The following is a 25,935-nucleotide window of genomic DNA, read 5'->3' as shown; positions in this document are numbered from 1 at the left end:
TTTAAAATTCAAATTTTTCAAGGATGTCCAATTTTCCTCAAACTTTCACTGATGTGTGCTACTAAACATTGCTACATTTCCCTCAATTCACATATATATTTGGGTTTCACTCTCCATAAATTGCACACTTACAGTTGTGCGGTTGCCATGCTGTTGCCATGGAATATGTTAGCACCGTAACTGATTTCCAGTCTCCTCATGATAAAGAGCCCATCATTTTGATTGCAGGAGAATTGTCCCGTTCCAAAACAGAGAGAATGTACCTAATCAAAGGTAAATATGTTGCTATTATCAACGATTTGTTTACTGTACAGACTGTTATTTGCGCGATGGTTCAATTCTTTTGCAAATTTTTACATATCGTTGTTGGGCTGCAAATTTAACAACATTCGAAAAATATCACCACTTGATCTTTAATAATTACAATAGCATTAGTGCACATACCATAGCCTTGGCATCAAATTGTGCAAAACAAAATCTCGCGAAAATGTCTGTGACCTCATTCACAAAAATATCAGCTTGCGAAAATCTGCTTTACAGTGATACATGTACATGCACACACACAAACACAGTGTAACATACACACGTGCACACACATACTCACACACAGACCTACCAACAGACTGGCACAAACAGATCTGCTCCAAGTGAAATGCATCTGATCACAAAAGGCATGGAATAGTTACGGATAAAGTCTTTATCACACATTCACAGCTATGCTGTACAGGACAAATCCTTCCAAGTCTTCAACCATGCTGAGAGACAATGATCTCACACGTAACTTAATATTGTCGCTGGGGTGACAAGACCTCGTATATCTACAAAATGTGAAATGTTCAGGAGAGCGAAAAAAACAAACAAACCAACAACAACAACATGGCAGCCAAAGCAGTATATCAAATGGGATAGCCTTTCATTTGACATGTCATAGTGGCTTCATTTTGGGGGTTAAGAAAGCTAGAATTTGGACAGGACATCACTGAACCGATTATCTAGTCATTAATCAAAGAAAGTCAGTTTCACCAAAACTTGAGATACAAGGTCCTGTCACCCCAGCGACGTTATATTTCTATGCTTTGTGTGCCTGCACATCCTGTAGAGGCATGGTGTTACATATTCCATCTTGTATTCAAATTCACAACACTGCATCAGTGTGTCACATTTGGGCTCAGGATAAAACTAACACGGTTGAGATTGTAATTGGCTCCCAGTTTGACAACGGCAACTGAGAAAGCACTTGGACATCTAAATCAATTTGACTGCTTTATCCCATCTAGGCTGGTAACGTCTAGGGTTTACATTGTCACATTTTATCACAGCCAGTAATCTGTAAAAATCCTAGATGCAGTGACAAAGTGCATCTTTACCAGTTTGTTTATTATTTTTGTTTGTTTTGTTTGTTTTTTTTAATATCAAGCTCTCTTTAGTGTCTTGAAAATTTGTGGCACCCTGGCATTGATTGTCCACATTCTGCATTGGAAAAGTAGACTGAAACAGTGTGACACTGAGGATAGATCTACTCAAAGCCAGTTGAAAATAATAAATATTTCTAAAGGATACTTCTCAAGTGACCCATGGCATAGTTTGTGACTTGGCATGAAAATCTGAATGTAAATGGACATAAGAAAGTTTAATGAGGATGCTGTCTTGCAATAACTTCTTTCCTGCTTTCCCATGTGTGACCCTGGGCAGGTGAGCTACTATTTGGTTCTGTGCTCATACAGGACATGAGACACACACAAGCAGACTTTATGCATCTGATGGAGTACGGCACATGCACTGATCTCTATCCTTGTTTCTCATTTCACTGGTAGCATAGTTTCCCCCACATGAGCTGGGAAGTTGGTATCAAACTCTGTCACTATCAAGATGACCGTTGGCAATAGCTCCATTCATTAAGGTTCTTGGAGAAAAATCCTGCAAACCTGAAGACCCATCACAGCAATGCCAATGCGCTCCACTGGGTCATTAGATGCCTGCATGCGTAAAAATCCAGCCAGCACATTACTTCTTTGCTTGGGCTCCTGCATTTTCTCCTGGGCGGAGAAAGGCATAACTCCTTGGTGGAAAAGCATCCCATCAGGTGAAAGTCAGCCACAATGCTGGAAAAGCACAAACATTGATCCAAGGGTGTGTCAGTCATCGGCATTACCGATATCTTCTGCCACCAGCATGGAGGAGTCGTCGAGCTCCGCCTCCTCTTCATCGTCCTCATCCTCCCCCTCATCCTCGGCGTCCATGTCAAACAGGCGTACCCGCCTCTGGTTGGAGAACAGCTGTCACAAAAAAAAATAATAATAATGACACAAAGTGAGGCTTTACGTGTTTGCGAGCGCTCTCCCAGAGTGCTCAAACAATTCAAACGTATACTGTACCATACCATACTGAGCTAAAAGTGGACCACTTCCTGATGTGCTCCAAAAGCACATCATAACTGTATCACAAGTTGGCATGAGAGGAATGCACATAACATGCACTTATGTCATAACACAAAGGCCCGAATTCACGAAGGTGGTACAAATGAAACCATGGTTTAAACCATGGACAAAAACCATGGAGCGCCAAGTGTTGCACGGAATATTTCGTTACGAAATTGGTCATTTCGTCGACAAAATGACTGTTTCGTTAACGAAATTATCATTTCGTGGACAAAATGTTCATTTAGTTACAACATGTTGTCATATTGTTACAAAATAATCATTTCATCGACGAAATGAGTGATTTCGTATCGAAATATTCCATGTGGCACTTGGCGCTCCATGGTTTTTGTCCATGGTTTAAATCATGGTTTCATTTGTACCACCTTCGTGAATTCGGGCCCTTGAGTTGATTCTCTTTGTTCAAGCACCTGTATGTAGCGTAGGCACACCAGGTGCATGATCCTGTTGCTACAAAATGTGTGACCCCCTCTGACTTGAGTCTAAAAATAACTAATGATGTATGCTATCTCTACTAAGTGCTCAAACGCTCCCAATCTGGCATGGTATGGTATGGTACGCATTAGTCTGGATTAGTTCAGTTCGCTTTTAAGTAGTACACTACACAAATACGGCCTTCGTCTGGGGCAGAGTGAAAACATGCAACACTGCCGTCGGACTTTGGCATTGACTTTACTGGTGAACAGATGGAAATGAAATGAATGCGGAAAAGTTCTACCCTTCGAAACCATAGAATCTGACTGACTGACAGGAAATCAAGAATGGCAATCCTGTAAACAGCATTACTGTATTCTGCATGTAGAAAAGGCAATTTTGGGGGGAGTTTTTACCTTTCTTGCAATAGACATGTATAGTAATACAACTGGGGAAAACCAGGAGTTTTAATGGAACCTGCTGCATTTCCTGCTAAAAAAAAAAGAAAAAAAAAAAGAATAGTGCAAGAAAAAAGGTAACAGTTAGTATCTTTGCGTGGTGACAGTTTACGTTGGGTCTGTGCTTCCACTTTGCATGTTTTGTGAAGTATTCATTCATGTATCCTGATCAGGAAGGAGTAATCTATGGGTGCGTTCGAGCGCTCTAAAGCGAACCAAAGCGAACTGAACTAAAGCGTACCGTACCGTACCATGCCAATTTTGGAGCGTTCGAGCGCTCTGTGGAGAAAGCGTACTCACGAGTTATTTTTAGAAAGGTCACGCTTGTTTGTAGCAAGAATGTCATTCACCCCTGGCGCTTGAACTTCTTACAGCTGTCCAGAACAAAGAGAATGATGTTTTTGCAGTGTGACGTATGCGCATGATACGCGCATGCTTTACAACGAACTTTTGGTACGCTTTGGTACGCTTTTGGAGCACATCGGGAAGTGGTCCACTTTTGGCTCGGTACAGTACAGTACGGTATACTTTAGGAGCGTTTGAATGCTCCTCTGGCGCGGGTACGGTACGGTACAGTTCGCTTTAGGAGAGCGCTCGAACGCACCCTGTGATGCTGTAATCCAGTATGGTATTATAGATTGAATTATTTTGTTCATGCAATGGTATTTTTGTTTTTGTTTTTTTTATTTTTCCCCCTTTGTTTCCAACCACACACAAGAGTAAATGGGATTTGATTACAGTGCACTCCTGTTATAACATACACGGTTATAATGAAATTCCGGTTACAACAAAGTAAAAAATCAGGCAGCAACATCATACACTCTATGTATTTTTATTGTTTATTTATTCGGTCATAACAAAATTTCGATATAACAAAAGAAAACTGTCAGTCCGCAGGACTTCGATATAACGGGAGTCCACTGTATAACTATGTCACTCTGCCCACATGAGATCTGTAAAATTCTTTCAAGATATACCTGAGAAAGGAGAATTCCCATAGAGATGGCAATGTTTATGGTTACTGCATGCACAGGGATTCTTGTTTAACCTCATTATTTCTGTTGTTTGTTTTCACTTTCACAGACCAAAGACCACACAAACATTGCACGACCACAAGTAGTCTTGGCTCCTCAGACTCTGATTCAATTATTTTTGTCACAGGCAGATGGTAGGTGGAAGTGTGTGGTTTAGTAGGAAGGAGGTGGGGGGGGGGGGGGACACAGAAACTCACCACACAAGCAACCTTCCTGGACCCGCTGACCGCCAGACGACACGCCCTCATGTTATCCATTCTCCGGAACGTCACCAGAGGGCCAGCATCAAATGTAGGGCTGGGAACAGAGGGTGTGATTCGATATCAGATCAGTGTGCTTGTCAACCCCCCATGAGCCCAATTAGTTGAGACTGTCAACAAGATGCTAAAATCTCACTGTCATTCATGCTGGAGCCGAAGACTATCAACATTTAGGTTTCCTCAGCAGTAACAAAGCCAGATCAAGGCCATTCAACAGCAAAACAGTCTCTTTAGTTGCACTGCGGCTCACCTGAGGTTGCTCGTAATACTTGGGGAAACAGTATGAAGTAGGCACACTACACTATGCATACAACGGTCATAGACAATTAGAATACAGGCCCAAATGTGTCCACGAATCAAGCAAAGTTGTGGCAAGTACCAGTTTATCAAGTATTGTCTAAATCTGTTGTGATTTCTTATGACAGCAAAAACAGAAACAAAGCCAAAAATAAGTTTGAACTCTAACAGAAACTTACCTAAAATAATGCACTGAACGTGAAGAAAACATGTATATTAAATGTGTAGAAATGGAAATATATACTTGCACAGTCAGTAACCCTTGTTTGTACATGTGTCAAGTGTTACATGATATGCATGTATAATGTACAATCAATTATGTATATATACTATACTATTGTATTAGTTACTCAGTATTCACATTTTGCTATACACACATATACTCTTAAAAGTTTCTTTTGTTACACATCATATTGTTAAATCAAGACAGAAGCAATAAAGGCAAAAGAAAACACATCGACACATAGGCATAGAGTGGAAGTCCTTCAAGGGAACAACAAAGAGCCTTACAGATTAGTGACCTCAGACAGGTGACCTTTGACCTCTGAGAGTGGGGTGAAGTCGGCCTGACCCTGGAGGGCTTCCAGAGAGAGCTGGCAGAGGACAGGCTTGGGGTTGCCCCCAGCACCGTCCTCCTTGACCTCTTGTAGGAGGATGGACAATGAGTGGTCGCCATAGAAGGCTGCATCCAGCACTAGATGGCTGAAGGATTACAAAACAAAAACAAAAACAAAATTAGAATACATCAAATAATTGAGGTGACAAATAGCACATTATATCATCATACCTAAAAGCAGAGATGAGAAAATGATAGACAGAAAGATATATACACAGTAAGACAGAAAGACAGATAGATAGACTAATACTGGTAGATACATACAAACACACCAACATACACAGAGGTAAATGAAGAGATGGAAGGATCAGCAGATGAATATAGACAGATGGAAGGACAGATAGCTAAATACATAGAAATAAATAAACAGCTCGATGCACAGAAAGGTAGATAGAGGTTAATAGATAGAGTGATAGAAAGAAAGACATAAAGCATTGAATACTTAAAGGCATGTGCAGAAAGAAGTCTCTACAGCACTTGATATTTTTACCTGTCAGCTGCCAGTGACACAATACTCTCATCGGGGTCTGAGGAGCCAAGACTACCAAAGTTCAAGGAGACAATGTCAGTGTGGTCTTTCGTTCTAAACAAATGGAAACATAACAAAGGAATATCAATCATCATTCATGGATGCTTTAAGGCTGAGAATAACCTAGAACATGTATCTACCATCTACAAACAGTGTCTTCAAGCATCTTCCAACCGACTTTAGGGACTCAAATGCAAGTTGTTTAGGATGTGAAATGTTTAGCGTGAGATTGTACATGTTTTTTTAATCATTTGTGGTGCGAAATGGTGTCAGCATCCTCGGGCAACAGCAGTGCAGGAACAAGGCCCATGATGCATACAGGAGTACAAATGCATGAGCTCAAAGACTTGTTCATTCACAACGTACTTTAAAAATGTTCTCAACAGCGTACTGTCCAAGCCCACAGTATTACATAGCGGCTGACTACATTCATAGGATTCTTGGTTAGTGGTAGAGTACAATGATGTTGAATACACACTATCCCACTAGATTCTATAACACAATGCACCAATTACATTATGATCGGTATATCAGATAAATTTTCAATGTTTCTTCAGCCGCCAAAAAAAAAAAATAGTAAACATTAAAAAAGTTAATGTGGCAACTCAAAAATGATGTGAACGGGGACATGAAACACACATTTTTGATATTTTCATCAGCATTTTGAAAAATAGCAAATAGTACCAAAAAAAATTGAAGCGGTGCAAAAAGCGGATGCATGTGTGGATGAGAAACTGCTTTCTTTTTTTACTTGGCCTTAGTATCAATTATTATATATATATATTTCTAAATTATTATCATCATCATCATCATCATCATCATTGTTATCATCTGGTATCCCGACAGACTGACATACACAAAACACCGGACAACTCACCTGTCTGGCTTGGTGTACTGCCTAGTCAAGTGAATACTCTTGGCTGGTGAGGGCGCTATACTCTTCACCGTGTACAAGACACCGAGCTCTTGGTTACCTTGTCTGTGGGATGATTGAAGAAGAAAACAACCAGCGATGCAATGTGCACTTTGAATGAGGTGACCTTTAGGTTAACAACCAGCAATGCAATGCACACTTTGAATGAGGTGACCTTTAGGTTTGTGTATGTGGGATATGCATATGTAAGATTTATTTACATTGGAAGGTGTATCTCTTCTTCTCATTTACAGCCTGAAGTGTCTATAATCTGGAGAAAAAAAAAAAAGATTTCCTAAAACTGTTCACCTCAGTTTCATGAATGAATTTTTTTACATAAAAATGAAATTTAAAAAAAAGTCATTTCAAGCTCTATACTGTGCAATGATGTGACTGATTACAAATATGTTCAGAACATAGTTACCCTCTGAGCTACTATCAATATCAGTCTTACCAGCAACTGCAATTATATACAATACATAGGGCATGTGAGTGGAAATTTTGCTTCTGCGTTTGAATAAAATTGCTTGAAGCTTACTGCGAGAATATCCAGTGCTCCTGGTCATCTGTTTCTGACCGGTGGTCAAGACGGTGGGACTCTCGGCAGGTTAGGGACTCGCCTCCAACATGCTGCAATGAGACGGGACCAATGTTGGAAAAAAAAAATGAACATCATTTTCATTTTTAAGAAAAGTAAAACAGATTTTGTTGGTATATTACAGGAAAATTGGGAGGTAGGCAGAGGACATGGAGATCTTCCACATTTGTCACGCATAGAGATTACACCTCAGGGTGGTCTTGTGATAATCACTCACTAAATCAGCTCAAATCTGCACTGACTAATTTTTGAAAATTCCCAAAGTTTTTGAACAAATTTGATCAAGTATTACTACCAAGCAAGAATGGGCGAGAGAAAGAGAAAGAGAGATAAAAACCACTTCCATCCTTTTTCACCAACACACCAGTACGAGAGGAAATCTACAAACAATATACATTTGATATATTCATTTTATTCGCACATACAGATGTTCTCAGGACAATATCTAAGCTTGATGAACATTTCTTTATAACTGTGTGCTCAGAAAACCTGAAACTCAATGAGGATATACTCCATATAGAGGCTGCCATTAAAACGAAGCCTTTGCTTAAGACAGTAGTGTCTTGCATTTGTTCATAATGCTTTGATTCAATGACATACCTTTTTACCTGTATGATTAGCATACTAATATTTCTCAATATATAATCATTTTTTGAAGATTTCCTTGTGATGTTAGTGTTTTTTTTTTTTTGTGTGAAAAAATACAGGAATCACATCTAATCAAATCAAATCACATTAAAAAAAAATGAAACGGCCACAATGTCTCTTTGTCATGCTTTTTGTTGGTTTCAATCTGCTGGTGTTGACTTACCGGTGGTCTGCTCAGAGCATGATCCACCCTCTCCTTGACCAGGTCGTGAAGTTGGCTCAGGGACTTCTCGCGTTGCCATGGAAACAGCAGGTCACTCTCGCGGAGGCTGGGCGTGGCACTGACCAGGTCCTGCCAGGAGTCAGGGGCGGAGTTGACGGGGAACTGGAGGTTCTCCTTGCGCAGGTACTGGCCGACCCTCTCCAAGGTGAAGCCGGACTTGGTCCCTTCTAAACTCGGCTCCTTTGGGACCAGACAAAAAGTAGACAAGATACTTGTCTGAGATATAAATACAAGTTGGTTCATGATAAGTAGTCCCTCCAGAGCCACACAGACCTCTCAACAGTTCTGACTGAAAAATAGGGATGATTTGGCTCCACATTAGGAAAAAAAGAGTAATTCCCATAGAAGTGAGTGGTAAAATAATCAAGAAATATAGGAAACTCTTACTGAAATAAGAGCTGGGAATGGTCAAAATTCAGATTCTTTCTTCAAATTTCAGAATGGTTGGGAGGTCTGGCCACAGCATTGTCTACATACACCAGCTGATAATTTGTTGCATGTCTGAAAGATGCTGATATTTTGTAAGAGTAGTACTACAAGTTACTGGCTACTCTTTGCAGCTAAATTCATCTTCTAAAATACCCCTGGCAGTCATCAGCAATGTAGACAAATCTAATACATGGAGAGATAATATTTTGTGTCAAGTTACTATTTCATCTGACGTGTATGCATCAATTGAACATGGGTTTTTGTGTAATCGAACATCTACACTTTAATATTTTTAATCAACATCTTAATATTTATTCATCATATTAAGTGTCAAGAGGGCCTTTATAATAAGGGTGTTGATGCTATAAACCTGGCACACAAGTAAAATCCTTGTTATTTTTCATGAATTGATCATTATTGCATTCTTCAATCTAAAACTGACAATATAAGACCCTTGCATAATGTTCACGTCCAATTGGTCAACCACTAATCAACCAGCATTACATCCTGAAACTATCAATGGTAAAAGATGAAACAGGGTCAACTTGACGGCTCATTTTGGCTTCAAATTTGGTTGTCCGCAAAATTCTCCTTGATGAGATCATAATTTCATACTCTGCATAGACTAGAGGTGATGTATCATTGCATTTAAGAAAATATTTTCAAGTACTTACATCTGTAAAGTTCTCTGTTAGAAAGTCGGCAACAAAGTTGATATCTCGTTGGTACATCTGTCAACACAAGATAAAAGCAAGGACTAGAAAGTCAAGTCACAAATTATTGCTTATACAATGAATTGAATATTATCATGCCACAAATGTAATGTGTTGCATAATATTTGTTAAATTTTGAGTTTAATATATATCAGTATACAGTATATTAAGATATACAGATTTGATACTGCAAATATGATTTTGTTGTTGGTATTGTATGATTATCATACATTTTTGTGTTTATTTGTATGTATGTGTTCATGCAGGGCCTCCAAGAACAACAGTGTTTAACCCACTGACGGAGCCACCCTGTGAAAATAAAACATATAAATAAATAAATAAAAAAAAACTACATGGCATAAGGAAAACCACTAGATCCAGAGTGTAAAAAATAAAAAGCTTAAATGAAGACCAATTTCCACTGCATATGGAACTGAGCATTGTTGTCATGGCAACAGATGATATGACAGGAGTCCTCATGGCAGTGTTACTCATTTGAATTATGTTAAGTTAAAAAAGACAACAAATGGGTAACATTTACTATTCTCCCAAAAAACAAAAATAGAACACCACAATGGTCAGCATGTGAATACAGCCAAAATATGCTAACTCTTGTTTCCAAGGTCAATGTTTCTCTTAGCTATGAGGGAAAAACATAAGAAAACAAAATGAGCAAATTGTGTCTGTCTCTATAGATATATGAGATTGACTCGGAGTAAAGGAAAAGCAAATATTACAGGAAACACAAAGTACTAGTAAGTAACTAGAAATGTTTGCGTGCATTTGAATTGCACAAATTCACGAGAGCTAAGATCTGTGAAATTAAAATGCACACAAAAGTTCTTGTCTGCACTATATGCATTGAATGCCAGTTGCAATTTGGAAAAAAAAAAATTCTACTACGAAATAGGCTGTCATCTCCAATTCGCAAAAATGTCATGCCGCATAAATATCTTGCTTTGCAATAACACAATACAGGCTTAACACTAACAATACACAAACAACAGGACAAGATTGAAGTCACAACTCACTCTGCTGACGCTCTGCTGGATTGGTTCCTCCAGGAGCTGCATCAAGACGACATAGAGCCAGCGGAAGAAGGCCTTGAAGTTCTTCAGACTGTGCTCAATCACCCTGGAGGTCAATGCAAGAGAACATTTGATGAAGGCCAGGAGGAGATCTGAGTCTTGTACAGAATGTGAGTGATCAAATTTGGGATGACTTTATTGAGGTATGAGACATCAAATTCACACACACACACACACACAAAAAAAAAATCAGTTAAAGTCTATGAAGTTAAGTCACAACTTTTGTAGGTTGTTACTTATGGAGATGAGGCTGGAAATTTCAACTTAACATGCAACAGATAAAAGCAAACTCTGAAAAGTGACAATGAAAGCTGAAAAAAAAAAATTCCATATATATAATTTGCAGATTTTCAAAGTCAAAGTGAGACGGTGATTGGCAGCTGAAAATTGCCATTAGTGGCAACTAGATATGGAAAAAGTGCCAGAGTAAAATATGGCAAATCAATATTCTCACATTTCTAACATACACGCACAGAAAAATGATTTGAGAACAAATGTGTATTTATATCTTAAACTTCATACAGACTGATCTTCTTATTTTAATATTGTGTGGTAGTAAGTGTGTGCATGCATGTTCAGTTTGTTGTTGTTTGTTTGTTTTTTCTAAGCTTGGAAGTTGTTAGATACACATTATGACAGTCTGAATTGAGGAGATTATGGTCATGTAGACCATCCATGCTTAGCAAAGTTTAGCCGTTAGTCCTTGCCTCCATGACTTGTTAATAAACTCACTATTTTTACCCAAATTTGAAAAAAACAAACAAAACAAAACCTGTAGGGTGACTCAGGTTTCATCAATAAGCTCATCTGCCACCATTCCTGCGAAAACAAAATCTATGTCTGTTTATCTATCTCTCTTTCACCCTCTCTCATCATAAAGTCATTCTGTAAGTTACTCACTGCAAAAGTTCATTGGCCTTCAGCATGAAGGATCCAACAGCACTCATGGCATCTGCAAAATGTATGAAAAAATTAAGATGTTTAACATACATTTATCATAATTACTGCAGTTGTCATTACTTCATGTTACTTGATAATCATTTCCTCTTTTGGGTGAAATTGAAGGGCACAAGTAATAATTATTAGCTTAGGTCTTTGGCTTAATCATAAATAGCAATACCATCTTCCATAAGTTTATTATACCACGAATAATTACAAGCATCCTATCCTGAAACAATTGTGTCACTAAATATGTATTCAATCCACATCTGTACTTTTTCTTTTTTTTTTTTAAATAATGCTCTATGAGCATGTTTGTGATACTAGATATAAGGAATATACATCTTAAGCAATAAACACAAAAATTGTGAAGTTGCACATGTGACAGATTCAGTTACTATTGACAGTCGAGCTAAGCAGAGTATTCTTCAGTGTGCATGGGCTACAATCCACAGAAGAGTATGGAGTATGTTAATCCGTTGAGGATGAGTTCCGAGTATACTCGGGCAAGTGTACATAAAAGAAGAAAAGGAAAATGAAAGTTTTCACACTGTCTCATCTTTCCATCCTCACCTTGAATGGCGGTGGCACTGAGGCCCAGCATGCCATACTTGTCGTACCACAGAGCCATGCCTTTCAGCTCACTCAGGTGGAAGAGAAGTGAGCGGCCAACACTGGACAAAGACAAAGCAAAGTTCACTGTTGGTTCTTGGCCCCACTTCTAGTACTGCAGAGGTAGAACATGGGTGCAGTGTATTGGACATAACTTCCACACACCACACTATCTAACCTGTCTAAGAGTGTACTGTTCAGAGGACTTCATGTCTAGGACTAAAGCACATCATCAGGCATCAAAGGAGTCCTGCAATTCTTATCTATGCTTTGCTGAGAGGCAGTTACAATGATGCTATATGAAACATGAAAAATGTAGTATGAAACATACGGTTGTTTGAAGGTGGTGAAGTTTGTGTACAAATATACACAAAAGTCAAATAACCATCCCTTGAAAATACAACATTATATAACTTGAAGGAAATTTATATAAACTCTATAATCAGTTATTGAATAATCCCAATCAAGCGCTTTCTCAAATTGCATGTTTGTTTACAAAATTTATGTGTATTAGTATAGACTCTGTAAGCAATAATGATGCAATCCAAGTCACCAGCTCTTCTCAAATTGCACACATGTTTGAAAAGTTGTACTTTGTCTTCTTTTCTCCTGAATAGACAAGACTGCATGAAGGCTACCAATACCTGTGAATATGTTTGAGGACCAGTTTCTGGATGCTGACGTACGAGTTTTCAACAGACTGGTCCAGTTTCTTCAAGCCCTTCTCTGTCAGATCATTGACAAGAAACTCCTGGAGCTCGAGGCTAGCCTTGCCCCATAGCAACAGCTGCAGAAACTCATCGCTGAGTGAGCCCTCACTCACTTTCTTTTGCTGCTTGCAAAAAAAAAAAAACAAAGAAAAACAAAACCTCAATGTCATTTAGCAAACATGTGATTATGCCTTTACCCTCCAAATAATTTTGGTGATTTATTTCTGATTTCATAAAAATGATCGCTTGGTTGATTACAACTAGAAGGATCTCACACTGACAAGAAACTTGTCAAACATGGCAAATGAATAATGAGTAAGTGGCATATCATGCATCACAACGCATGTTTTATGCAAATAACACATGAAAAATCAACTGAAGCTGTGGTAGACACCCTTTACTGCAGCTTGCTGGCTTTAATACAAATATATAAAAAACCTACATAAATGTGAAGAAAGTGTGATCACCACATTACCACTCACATTCAATATGCCACACCTTACTGCTTGACCTAACAACTGAGTATAAGCAACTAAATTGTGAACATGCTGTATAGTTACTCTTGTAATCCATATACTCTGGGGTGCCCAGGGGGTGCCACATGAACAATCTTTACTATTAGTCATGTTGTTGTTCTCTTGTATCTGTATCAATTAAAAATCTGCTTTCCCCATTTCACTAAAATTCTATTCACACTGCAACCCCCACTTCACTACCTGTAACACAATTCTTCAAAATAAAGTATGACTTTTCCCCACAGAACTGTAACCATTGCTCTGACAATTGCTGTGCTATAGAAGTTGCCAGAGAGAGATGACAGCATGGATACACTTGTGTATCGATGACAAAAGAACACCTGTGTGCACTGAGATTAAAGAGTTTCATTGCTTTGAGAGGAAATGTAGAAGAGAAATGACAAAGAAAGTGAAAGTACCTGAGCATACTTGGTGAGTTTTGTCTCCATCTCAATGAGAATGTCCTCCTTGGCTTCAGTGACAGCCTTCAGGGTCGCCTCAAGGTACTGCATAATGGGATATCAATTAACATGCATGTATGTATACATACAAATGTAGATACATAGATACATAGAAACGTAGATACATAGATACATGAATAGATAGACAGATAGATAGAAAGATAGAAAAATAGATAGATAGATAGATAGATAGATAGACAGATTACATAGATTACATAGATAGATAGATTGTCAACAGGTTGATCATTAGCTTAACAAATTACAAAGGTTTCTTAACACCATAGTGGTAGAATATGCCTCAAGTTTGGGTGTAAACTATTCAAGTATGGCTCATTAAACCCCATTCAAAATTGCCATTAACTCAAAATGTGTAAATGAAAACATGTTTCAACTAATTAGCAATTAACAATATGTGTTCCATGGATCATTCTAATCTTTTCCAGAGAGCTTGTGGTGCATATTCTGTATAACAACTTCATACATAATGCAGGGATAATTGGCCAAACCTAGAGCAAGGCAAGTTTTTCTTCAACAAGCATTGCAATATCTGATTAATCTAGCACTCAAGAATTGACCAATATCTTCTCTGTTTCAGATTTTCTTCCCCTAATTCTATGTAATTTGACAATCCCTAAGAAAATAATATAAAACTGTCAATGCAAGTACCTTCATTCTTATAACTTATAACAAAATATGCCAAGAGTTACTAACAGAAGCAACTTGTAGTAAAGAATTGTCCTTTGACACACTGATTATGTTTGCTAAATGACTACCAGCATTTCTGGCCTACAGCAACATTACTACGAAGATATTATGATGTTTCAGTCATGTGATTATAAGAAATATTCTTACAATAGCATTTCCGTCTTTAAGCTCTAACCATAGCTTCAAAGATGAGAGTGGGATGATCTCCCAACATACCTCCATTAGAGTCCTGATCTTGCCAAACTTCATTGCATATCTTGAGATTTCCTGATGTCTAGATGCTAGGAGAACGCAATTCATCTGTGGTGTGTTCGTGGATGACAGAGAGGAGAAAAGACCAAAGCGTATATGAAAGGATTACGCCAAACATCAATCACCTTTGTTATGAACTGAGTAATCATCATTTTCCAAAATGCAACATACACACCTCTATTCCTATTCATGGATATTACTGTAAAGCCACACATTTTTGCATGAATGAAACTTTCATGAATTTGTGGCATTGTTTTACCTAAGTGCATTGTCTAACATGGCATTTAGGTCATTTGTTTTTTCAATAGACTGAACAAATGCAAGTTCGATAGCTGAGCATATCACAGCTAAGCATGTGGGCATGTTAAGCTTTAAACAGATTCCAACCCAACCATGTGCCACGCCCTCCCCTTAAAAACAAAGACAAAACCAAAAAAAAAAAATCTTAGGAGGGAGTGGATTGTATCTGAAAAGCTTGTCACATGATATGGTTCACTTACTGTGAGCATGGTCTGGTAGATCTCTGTGATGTCATCTTCATTGGAATGTTCCACTACGACAGAGAGGGTGTGCATATCTGCAGATAGGGACGCTCCTACAACATCTCCACACTGAAAAGGGAAGAGCATTTGCACACAGCATACAAAGAGTTACTTAGCTCTCTCTCTCTCTCTCTCACACACACACACATTTTAAAATGGAAGTTTCACAAGTTTCTTTGGCCAAAAAATCAAATATCGGAATGAAAAGAATGCATAAACATGAGTTTGTGTTGTCCTCACTTCCCAACAATATCTATAATTTTATAATAATACAGTCAAACCTGTCTAATGCGACCACCGTCTATAGCAGCCACCTGCCGTATGTAACCATCCAACACAATTCCCCCAAGAGAAAAGTGATGTTACTGACCCTGTCTATATCAGCCACCAAAGGGAGACGAAAAAAGTGGCCGTTGTAGACAGGTTTTACTGTAGTTATATAGTTATAATCTAAAGCAGGGCTCCACACTAACTTTTTTGTTTGGTGGCCGGATAGGGCCACCAAAATCCTCAATTTCATATTTTTTGGTGGCCCGAGAGAAAAATTTGGTGGCCCGAAAAAAAAAAAAATAAAAAACATTAAAAGTCCTTTTTTTTAACGAGTCAAATATTTAAGTTTTATTATAGTAACAATTGTAAGTTGGGCATATCTACTCATAAATAAATCTCAACAAACTCGCAACACTCACTACACTCTCAGGCACTCATTCAGTCCTTTTCATCCATCTTTTAAACAAATTTAATTGCTAATTTCCAGCGCAAAAAGTTACGAATTTATTGACATACTTTTCAAAAAATTTTGGTGGCCCAAAGCGGGCCACCAAATTTGCCCTTTTTTGAAATTTGGTTGCCCGACTTTCTTTTTTGGTGGCCCCGGGCCACCGGGCCACCGTTAGTGTCGAGCCTTGTCTAAAGTAACAAAAGACTTGTTTAAGACAGATTGTAAACTGATTTTTTTTTCAATGCTAAATGACGGACTGAACCACAACCTATATGGTTTCAGGAAATTCCACTCCACAGATATGGCATTAACTCAATTGTATGATTGAGGGTCGAATGCCTTAGCTGAGTAAAAGCACGTAATTGGTGTGTTCACGGACTTACGCTAAGGCATTCAACACTCTTGACAACACTCTCCTCGTACGCAAAAAGTATACCAGTAAATATACCAACAAACATGACAAATATATTTCTTTGACAGTGTTTACCATGTAAGTTCTCACCTTTACTGTAGGAATGAACTGTGATACCTCCAAACTTGCTACCGGTGCCACACCATAAGCCAAAAGAGTGAGTTGCCCAGAACTGGCTCCAACTACAAGCATGTTTAACCTGATGAGGAGGGAGAAGAAGATGGAAGGAGAAGGTGGAGGAGGAAGAGGAGGAGAAGGAAAGAGAAGGAAGGACATGAGAAAGAAGAAAACACGGAAGAGGAAAAGAAGAAACAGAAGGAGAAATGAGAAGACAAACAGGGTGAAGAAAGGAGGCGGAGAAGAACGAAAAGGATGGAGAGGGATGTAGATGAGGAAGGTGACGATTACAACAAAGGCATTGCAGACTTCAAATTTTACTGGTCATTGTAATCCAGTTGCAAATTAATCTACAGGAACTCTTAGAGTATTGAATAGATTCATTTTTTTTTTCCCCCAGCACAACCTCTATATAACGAGCTACTAATAGAACACAGTTGAACATACAATACATCATGTAGCTTACTGATATTAACAATTTTACAACTAAACCAGAAAAATCAAATCTATTGCTTACCACGAAAAGTGCTGATATTGAAAAAGACTTCATTCCTGTCACATATCCTCTCAAGTGGAAGAATGCATGATAAACATTAGTCGAAGCAGAACTGAAGTACTACGGACTGAAATGTAGTTCATCGAGTCATTAACTGGCAGTTCATGCAAATACTTACTTTTTCTGTTCTTTGAGTCTCTTGGCATTCTCAACATTGTCATCAATGTAGGTCTTGATGGATGATCTGTAAAAAAAAAAAATAATAACAATCAATATCAACTTTAAATAGACAACAAACACTTTCAAAAGATTGCAAATCAATGATGCATAACGCATGCTAGAGTAGTCCATGAAAGAATTTATAGTAACACAATCAACATACAGCCATACATGGAACAAATAAGATATGGATTCTGATGTTTGCTTGTATGGTTGGTACATTTTTTCTTCTTCTTCTTCTTCAACTATTAGTTTTTCTGGTACAAATATTGCTAACTTTAATGCTCAGAATTGACAAGCTGTTGTTTGGTCTCACTTTATAAATACATGATGATTACAAGAGGACCGTATAAAGTACATTGCTAATACTGAAGTCGGGTCAAGGGAAAACCACGAGTCAAACCTTACATAATTTCAGAGACGAATTCAGGAACTCTATCCTCATTTCAGTATTTTCTTTTCTGTGTGTGTCTGTGTGTATGTGTGTGTCTTTTTCAGTTCTTTTTCTTTGCTTACTTACATTTTAGACAGTGAGGGCAATTTGGGCAGGAATTTCTCGGCCCCATCCTCAGAGGAAGCTGAAAATGCGGCTATCTTGGCCGTGATCGACGACTGCTGACCATTGGTCTCTAGGTTTGGGCCAGTGTCCACTGCTGATGTCCATTGCATGGTGGTAATGGGCAGGTCAATGTTGGCTGTGTGAATCACCTCTGCCTTCTCAACACTGCACAGAATGAGCTTACCAGAGCTGTACCCAACAGCAAGGACTGAGACGATTAAAAAAAAAAAAATTATTATAATTATCATTACTACTCAGGTAACCAGTGATATTCTGGCAGGTTATTAAAGTTGCACTTTTTTTCACATGATTTTAAAATCCCCTCTTTATTGCATTGCCATACTGCTTTTGATAACCTTCTATGCAAAGATTTGATGGAAGATATCGATATCCATTCCTATCAAAGAAGATGGCTTTCCTGTTATATCTCCCTGTGTTTGAACTTGATTCATGTCATATGAATGCATTCAAAACACATTTCCTTGCAATGGCCATTTGATACTGAACAAAGTTTAGAGTCAAAGCACTGTTGATATATTTGTATATGAATCAGACATCATATAGTTTTGTATTGAAGGAATTTAAACTTGTATATACCAAGGCTGCACACTGGCACTGGTCCGACGGTCCCTGACCAGTAAAAATCACTGTCGGACCAGTAACTTTTTCAGGAATTTACCAGTAAAAAATGGAAAAACTGGGTACCTACTGGACCAATGGACAGGTCAGACCGGTAGAAGAAATGGGTTAGTGTGCAGCCCTGTACAAATAAAGTAAATTTAATTCCTCATGCAGGACCATACATGTATGCTGAATCACATATGATTTGGTTAGGTGAATTTCAGTCACAATAGGCTTATATCTTCCTATTGGAAAAGAGTACCACCATAATGCTTTCCAAAAGAGGGTACATGCTCAAAGTAAACTGACCTTTGCCATCGGGTCTCCAGGCCAGAGCACGGACCTCTTTTCTCTCCTCCTCCCCCGGTGGAGACAGGGTCCAGATGGGTTGACGTTGCCACGTCAGTCGCTGCAACAAAACCTGCCAAGAAATTCAGACGGTGTGCAGTGGTCATGAAAGCTACAAAATCAAAAGCAATATTGGTGATATTCGATTTTATTTTACATTTTTTTTAAAAAATCCCCACTTGCTCTCATTTTTAAAAGTGCACGAAGAAATTAAATTCTGTGGTCTTAGAGAATGATTGTAATATGATATGCTTGATAAAATCACGTCTTGCAATATATCTCTTTAGAAAACATGAAATATGACACTTCACACAGAAAACAAACACATACTGCATATATATCATATATTGCATGAGATCATATTCATGACACAAGGACAGCTGAATATTTGTCTGTTTGTTGTTGCTTTCTTCATTTCTATTGAGGCCACCAGATCAGTTGGTCTAAATTACTTGATGATTAATTCAATTCAGCTCAAAACTTATCTAATTCCTGTCTTTACTTCTACTCCTCTCATGCAACATTACTCTCTCTCAACCATATACTCGCACATGAATTTAATTTTTTTTTTTAATGCTTTGAGAGGTCATCCAGTCACCATTGGAAAAGAGTGTCATTGATAATGATAACGTTTTCCAATGCTAAGTGGAATGAACATACGATAAGTTTTGTCTTCTTTCATCCATTGTTTTGTACATTTGAGTTTCCACTAATATACTTTTGTTTTGTATAAGTGCAGGGCTCTTAAAAACTACCTTTCTAAAATAAGACAGAATAAATAAAATAACTAGAACCGGAATTTGTCAACACTGACAAATTAGGTGATCCGATCTGTTCGGAAATCAACTGTTTGAGTCTCCTGATCCCAATAGGCATGACCATAACGGTTTCATCTGTGTTTAGTGGACTTTGGCCGTGTGATGTTTGGATTCTCATTTAGAAAAGGAAGTCAGATCTGCCATCTATGGTACACAATTACGTGTACACTAACGAAGATACAGAATGAAGTATATTTGACCTTTGACCCCACTTTCCACGGACAAGATGACATCTGAGCAAAAAGTGGTTATTTTGTGAAATGATCCTTGTAACATGGTCTTTACGTGTACAAAATATGGGAAAGATAGGACATGTATTCACCAAGATACAGGATGATACATTTATGACCTTTGACCCTACTTTACATACCCAAGATGGCGTCCGATTAAGTAGTTGTTATTTTATGAAATGATGTACGTGACATGACCTAAACATGTGCAAAATATGGTGGTGATAGGGCATGTTTTTCTTGAGTTATTGCAAAGAAAATTGCAAAAAGAAAGGAATATGAAAATACATCGAAGATAAGCTTTAATTTCAACCAAGTTTTTGGACGTGATCCCGACAACGTATGAAAAATTGAAGGGCACACTAGCGATAGCCCAAAGTCTCAGCTACAAGATATCAAAATCTTGGAGAAATTCACCGAAGCATAAGTGAGCTAGTGCTCGATGAAAATAGTAATGTCAATTTTCATTTCCATAAAAACTGCACTCCCATAGAGATTACATGTAAACAGGTCAAATTTGACAAGGTTACTTACAATCCATTTTTACGAGGTGATGCCGTCATCCAATTAACATTATGTTTATATATTTATGAAAGAACATTTCATAAGCTACAACACATAGAAATTTGGGTGAAAATTGGCAAAGGATAAGTGAGATACGCTCGAGTGAACTTGGAATTTGATGACGTCATTTTGAAAATTTACTTTTTTTACTTTATTAAGAAATTTGATATCTTTTAATCATTTTGTCAGCATAGCCAACCCATGAAATAACATGTACAACTCATCAGCTTTCAGAATATGTCAAGAAAATTGGGGGTCACCGTCCATCCTGACGAGTAAAATCCGATTTAAAATTGGCGGTTTTTTGGCATAGTTGCACTGTGTATCCCCATTGACGCGCGCGGAATTTTGAATTTGACGGGCCCGTATGACGTCATATTGAGTCGGATCGACTTGAAACTTGATAGAAATATTCCTTGACATTTTGGACATCCGATCCGTGTAAAAAAACTGAAATTTTCTATTGCATATGAGCTGTGTGTGCGAATATGTGCGCGCGTACGCGTCCGTCCAATTTTTTCAATTTTTCAAAAAATGCTCTAAATGGTCTGAAACGTGTGCAAAAAAAAATTTGAGCTCGATTTGAGCATACAAATATTTCAACGCGCGCGTTCTAAGATGAATATGAATTTTGACAATATGAGTAGAATCCGCTTGACTTAAAATATATGTGACGTAAATTTCATTGAAGAATTCTATTCTGTTAATGAGATATGGATGAAAATGTGTTTTCATATAATGACGTCATAGTGACGTCACGGTCGACTGATCACTATGATTTTATAAAATTTTTCGTCTTTGAGACATGATACATATATGGTATGAGTTTGAAATTGATACTGTGAGAACTTTCTGAGTACGTAGATACACAACTTTTGTCCAGAAATAAAGAAAGAAGAAGAAGAAGAAGAAGAAGAACAAAGAATCCGTACAGATACAGAAGGTGATCCAAGAGGATACTCGGATCACCTAAATAGAACAAATATTATCAAAGATTCCAGATGGGTGGTTATCTTTGGGCTAAAACAAAAGAAAAATGGGGGGGGGGGGAAGGAATATACTGTTGTGACACTGGTCAGTTATCCCTGGCAAGTCAATTCACTATAGGTGCATCAGCTTCACTGATCTCTAAAGGAGCTATCTGGATATGTAATTGGCCCATTCTCACTGTACATACAAGTGAAGCCACCATGCCGCCATCTCACCAGGCACACTCTATGGGGACTTGCACACATTTTCCAGCAGAGATTGTCATCACTATCACAAGATGTTGAGAGCTCTTTACACAAATGTATGGGTGATGTGCTTGGTGAGATGGCAGCACGGCGGCTTCAAAATGATTGGCCTACGAGATATCCAATTAACTCCTACAAAGATCTGTGATCACCTTACCTCCCCATTTTCATTGGACAGGGCTATCAGGTCCATCTTGGGAGACCACTCCATGAGGGTGACTTCCACGGAGAGGTTCCTCTCCTCCAGCTGGCGAAAGGCTTGCTGCATGGTGTGTGATGAGTTGGGCTCCCTGCTAGGTCATCGACTCCACTATACGCTCACAGAGTTTTTACTCTACCATGCACTGTGGGACTGGGGAAAATCATAGTGAAGGATCTCTTTCAAGAATCACGATTACACCTTTAATTACCGGTATTGTGATGTTCACATCCAAAAATCAAGAATACAAGATTACACTCTATTGTGATGTTGATGGATAGTAACATCATTTGTAATTTGCAAAGAGATGGTCAGAGAGCTGCAAAGTATGGTCCTTTGGGAAGGCATTGAAGTGCACCTCAGACAAATTGGCTGTATTGATATGATAAATAAGGTCTCCCAGAGAACTGTCTTGGATAGGCAGCTAATTTCAAAGTAAATAACAAGACATTTATGTGTTCTTGAACTGATTCTTGATGAATTTGAGAGTGGAAAAAATGCATTTCAGGACAATAATCATCATCATACCCATGCCAAGATAATGGAGGACAGGGCAAATTTATTCTAATCACCAATTATTGGCTTGAAATGGAATGGAATTTGAATAGGGACAAATCAAAATGACTAGAGTAGATTTTTGGATTTAACCCAGCTGGTACATGAATCTACTGTTGATATTTGATTAGGTGTTTATTCAGAAAGTCTTTCATATATGTCCCCCACACTAATTTTGACATGCTAGTACTTTCTTTTACCACTCTACACTACTAGTCTAGTACCACATCATTGTTAGATTATGCAAAAAATAATAAATAAATCAATAAATCTCTGTACGTGCTGATGCGTGACTACTACAGGGGTTGAATGCAAGTGCCAACTTGCAAGAATTCAGTCAACAACGGGTGCTGCAATGTCCCCGATGCAATTTTGTGCCAACAAGGTGTGGCGCTGTGCATTTTCAGCAGCCCTCCTTGGCCCTTGTTGAAGTGTATGCGCATTATGACAATGAACACGCATATTGCCTTAGCCCTTACCGAAGTCTAATCGTGTTGACTCAATGACTCCCTGTGCATGTATCCTGGGGGATTATCAACATCAAGGTGATATATTTTGGGATTTTGCAAAATTCTATGTTGTATTTCACAAACTAAAAACTGAGATAAAAGAAATTTGATACATTCAACATCACGCTGTCGTAAGAATTAAATTTTACAAGCTTTTCTAAATTTTACAAGCTTTTCTAGAGCCTTGTAATTTTACAGCACATACAGTGTAACGGTTAAATGTAAAGTTTATGTCCTAAATTGGTAAATAATTTTATGTCCTAAACTTAAATAATTTTATAGTTTAAAAAATATTGCAGAAAAGCTTAAAGCGATTGTACAGTACTGGTCAAGGTGCGGATTCATGCTTTGATTAGAGTTTGAACATTCCTAAGTGAGAGAATGAGAAACCTCCTATGAAATATGAAAGAGCATGCAATTTTAAGAAGAATTCAACGTTTATTTGATGAAAATCGGCTGCCAAATGGCTGAGATATCCAAAAAAGTGCTAATATACCTAGTACCGGTAATGATAAAAGGCGACATGCCACAACTTTATTAGGATCTCTTTGTTTCACCTTGTTTTTGGATATCTCAGCCATTTCAAAACCGATTTTCATCAAATAAACTTTTGATACCCCTTAAGGCTTAGAACCACATGCTCTTTGACATCCCATAGAGTGGTTTCTGAATATCTCGCAAAACGTTAAAAGCTATATCCTCACCTCGAGTCGACCAGAAGTGTACACACCCTTTAAATTACCAAATAATTATAAACCCCTGCTCTGCTCTGGATTGTCCCAAAACTTTTTAGTAGACCTGTTGGCTGGCCTAACTGTAACTGTAGTGTATTGTTACTAGGGCCTACTACTAGTCTACTTACAGTTATACTAGATCTATAGTTCTATACTACAATTACATGTATGGTTGGACCTACTCAGTTCGGGAAACCCACTCACAAGGGGGGCCCCTCCTTATAAGTAACCCGTCCCCCTTATAAGTAACCCCGTCCCCCTTATAAGTAACCCCCGGGGCACCCCTTATAAGGAGTCTCCACGCTTTTTTGCAATGCAACGCGAAAATGAAAGGACTGCGGTAATTCGCTTGATTATGTCCATAAAGCTTCACAAGTTTCCTAGTTACTCACAAAATTTGAGCAAAATCGGTTCGAGGCATCATATCTAAAATCATGGATTTAAATGCGATGTCAAACGACCCATGCGAATGCTGAAATGCGAGCGATTACTGGCGTGAGTGTCGCCAGGTGCGGCGGCGCGGCAATGCTTGAATGCTTGAGTTCACACTGGTCCAATGATCTTGAAAAAACGTTTTTTTTTACAGGTCCATCTCCTAGCTCCCCATCACATTCACCATTTTCGAAATCAGTATGCAGTACACTGCGCACGTAAATATTCATGTGCTGGGCGGAGTCGCAATGCTTTTAGCCTTCTGACAAGGCCTGCGGGCGCGTACCCACCCAGAAAGCAACGCAATATACAGCGAAAGGGTTTGCCACAACAGTATGATACAGCCTTGCCATAAAGCTACAGCTGTACAGATGAATTGACGGCCAGCGCATGCGCACAAGTTTCAAATCCATTGACTGTATAAGATGTCGTTCTCCCAAGTTCCTTTCGACCGAGTCGTATTTAACTCATCAATTCGAGCAGAAATGGAATATTGGCAGGACCAAAAGTTGAACGCAGTCAGTCTTCAACATTATAACTTCACCTGTAAGTCTTCATATTACAGAATTTTTGCGATATTATATTGATATTTAGGCGCTATACTTCGCCTGTCATGATCATATCTGCTACAATGCGCAGCCCCAACACTGCGTGTTGGGGCTGGTCGCAGTTACCCCGGGGGTTACTTATAAGGGGGACGGGGTTACTCATAAAGGGGGACAGGTTACTTATAAGGAGGGGCCCCCCTTGTGAGTGGGTTTCCCGAACTGTACTAAATTTTACTCATCGACCGCCTAATGTTTATTTGCTTGATAAGAATATTTAACACTGAAATTCACGTAAAAAACTTGACCTACGTGATTAAGAAAATCCAGCACTATCAAATGCTGTTGTTCCCTTTTCGATTCGAAGTTTCAGTGCAAAAATATCGCCGTCGAACTTGCGTGGCCTCGTTTCAGCTCCCCGCGGTAAAGCTCCTTATTGAGATCGACCGCTGTTTTTGCATTGACAATGCACGCAAACCGAGTTGTATTGAACACCGTGTCGTACGAAGTTTTTTAGAAACTTCCATAGACATTACATTACGATTCGGTGAAAATATTCATTCGAAATTTTGTCCTTGATTAGAACCATTAATGAACAGTGAATTTTCGCGTTTTCCCACACCATCCTCATCAATGCCTGGTCAAAGCCAATCCATTTTTATGTGCTCTGCGCGCAGTGAAGTGCGTACTAAGCGTTCTGTGCGCCAATGTATACGCGGTCGGTTTCAATAAGCATGATAAGGGTGGTTGATATGTAAAAGTTAGTAGGGCTACAATATTACTAACGTTAGGTCTAACTGTTAACGTTAACGTTAGAGCCCAGGCCATGGCCATAAAGTAATGGTACTTACTGGTAGTAACACGAAAAGGCATAATGTGGGACTAGAGGAATAGAAGTATCCCCTAGATTCTACTAGTTCATAGCCCTTCTAGGGCATCACATGATTATCTTTTGCTACCGTATAAAATCTATAATGTGGAAGAATCCGTTGCCTGAGAATTCAGGCATTTTATGATGAAAATTTGATATTTATGAACGAAAGCGATTGTCTCACCACTGACTGGCACTGCCACTGTCACAATGTTGATTTCCGCGGGCTCGTACGTCCTGGCAAGGCATTGCCCGTCTTCTTGTTCCCGTGGCCCACTGGCACTGGATTACGCAGCGCTGAATGGTAGGGTCTATTAACTTCTCGACTTAATTACAAAGTTAATCACATACATTGT

General features: G+C 38.6%; 1 protein-coding gene across 1 annotated transcript; it reads right to left on the bottom strand.

Annotated features, from left to right (window-relative positions):
• Positions 1-674: 674 nt before the first annotated feature.
• On the bottom strand, positions 675-25,802 carry LOC140242139 (anaphase-promoting complex subunit 4-like). The gene is made up of 21 exons (XM_072321904.1): positions 25,764-25,802; positions 21,892-22,086; positions 18,849-18,960; positions 17,880-18,126; positions 17,319-17,384; positions 16,618-16,726; positions 15,353-15,463; positions 14,817-14,900; positions 13,854-13,940; positions 12,854-13,041; positions 12,171-12,271; positions 11,559-11,610; positions 10,602-10,704; positions 9,532-9,588; positions 8,369-8,608; positions 7,498-7,589; positions 6,924-7,025; positions 6,008-6,100; positions 5,412-5,603; positions 4,542-4,641; positions 675-2,276 (listed from the first exon to the last, which is right to left on the bottom strand). The coding sequence occupies exons 2-21, from the start codon at positions 22,000-22,002 to the stop codon at positions 2,136-2,138; spliced, it is 2,388 nt and encodes a 795-aa protein (XP_072178005.1). The 5' UTR covers positions 22,003-22,086; positions 25,764-25,802; the 3' UTR covers positions 675-2,135.
• Between the last annotated feature and the right edge of the window lie 133 nt (positions 25,803-25,935).

This window comes from Diadema setosum, chromosome 18 (assembly GCF_964275005.1).
Source record: "Diadema setosum chromosome 18, eeDiaSeto1, whole genome shotgun sequence".
In the NCBI taxonomy this organism is placed as follows: domain Eukaryota; kingdom Metazoa; phylum Echinodermata; class Echinoidea; order Diadematoida; family Diadematidae; genus Diadema; species Diadema setosum.
Note: the sequence above shows the minus strand (reverse complement) of the source record. Positions and strands in the feature narration are given on the sequence as shown.

Bases quoted from the DNA above. Each gene is read 5' to 3' on its own strand.
- LOC140242139 (XM_072321904.1), bottom strand. From the start codon at position 22,002: ATGCAGCAAGCCTTTCGCCAGCTGGAGGAGAGGAACCTCTCCGTGGAA. The intron at 13,941-14,816 runs GTATGTTGGGAG...CCCATTATGCAG, and splicing joins AGATCAGGACTCTAATGGAG to TACCTTGAGGCGACCCTGAA. The intron at 6,101-6,923 runs GTGAGTTGTCCG...CCATTTGTTTAG, and splicing joins CAGTACACCAAGCCAGACAG to AACGAAAGACCACACTGACA.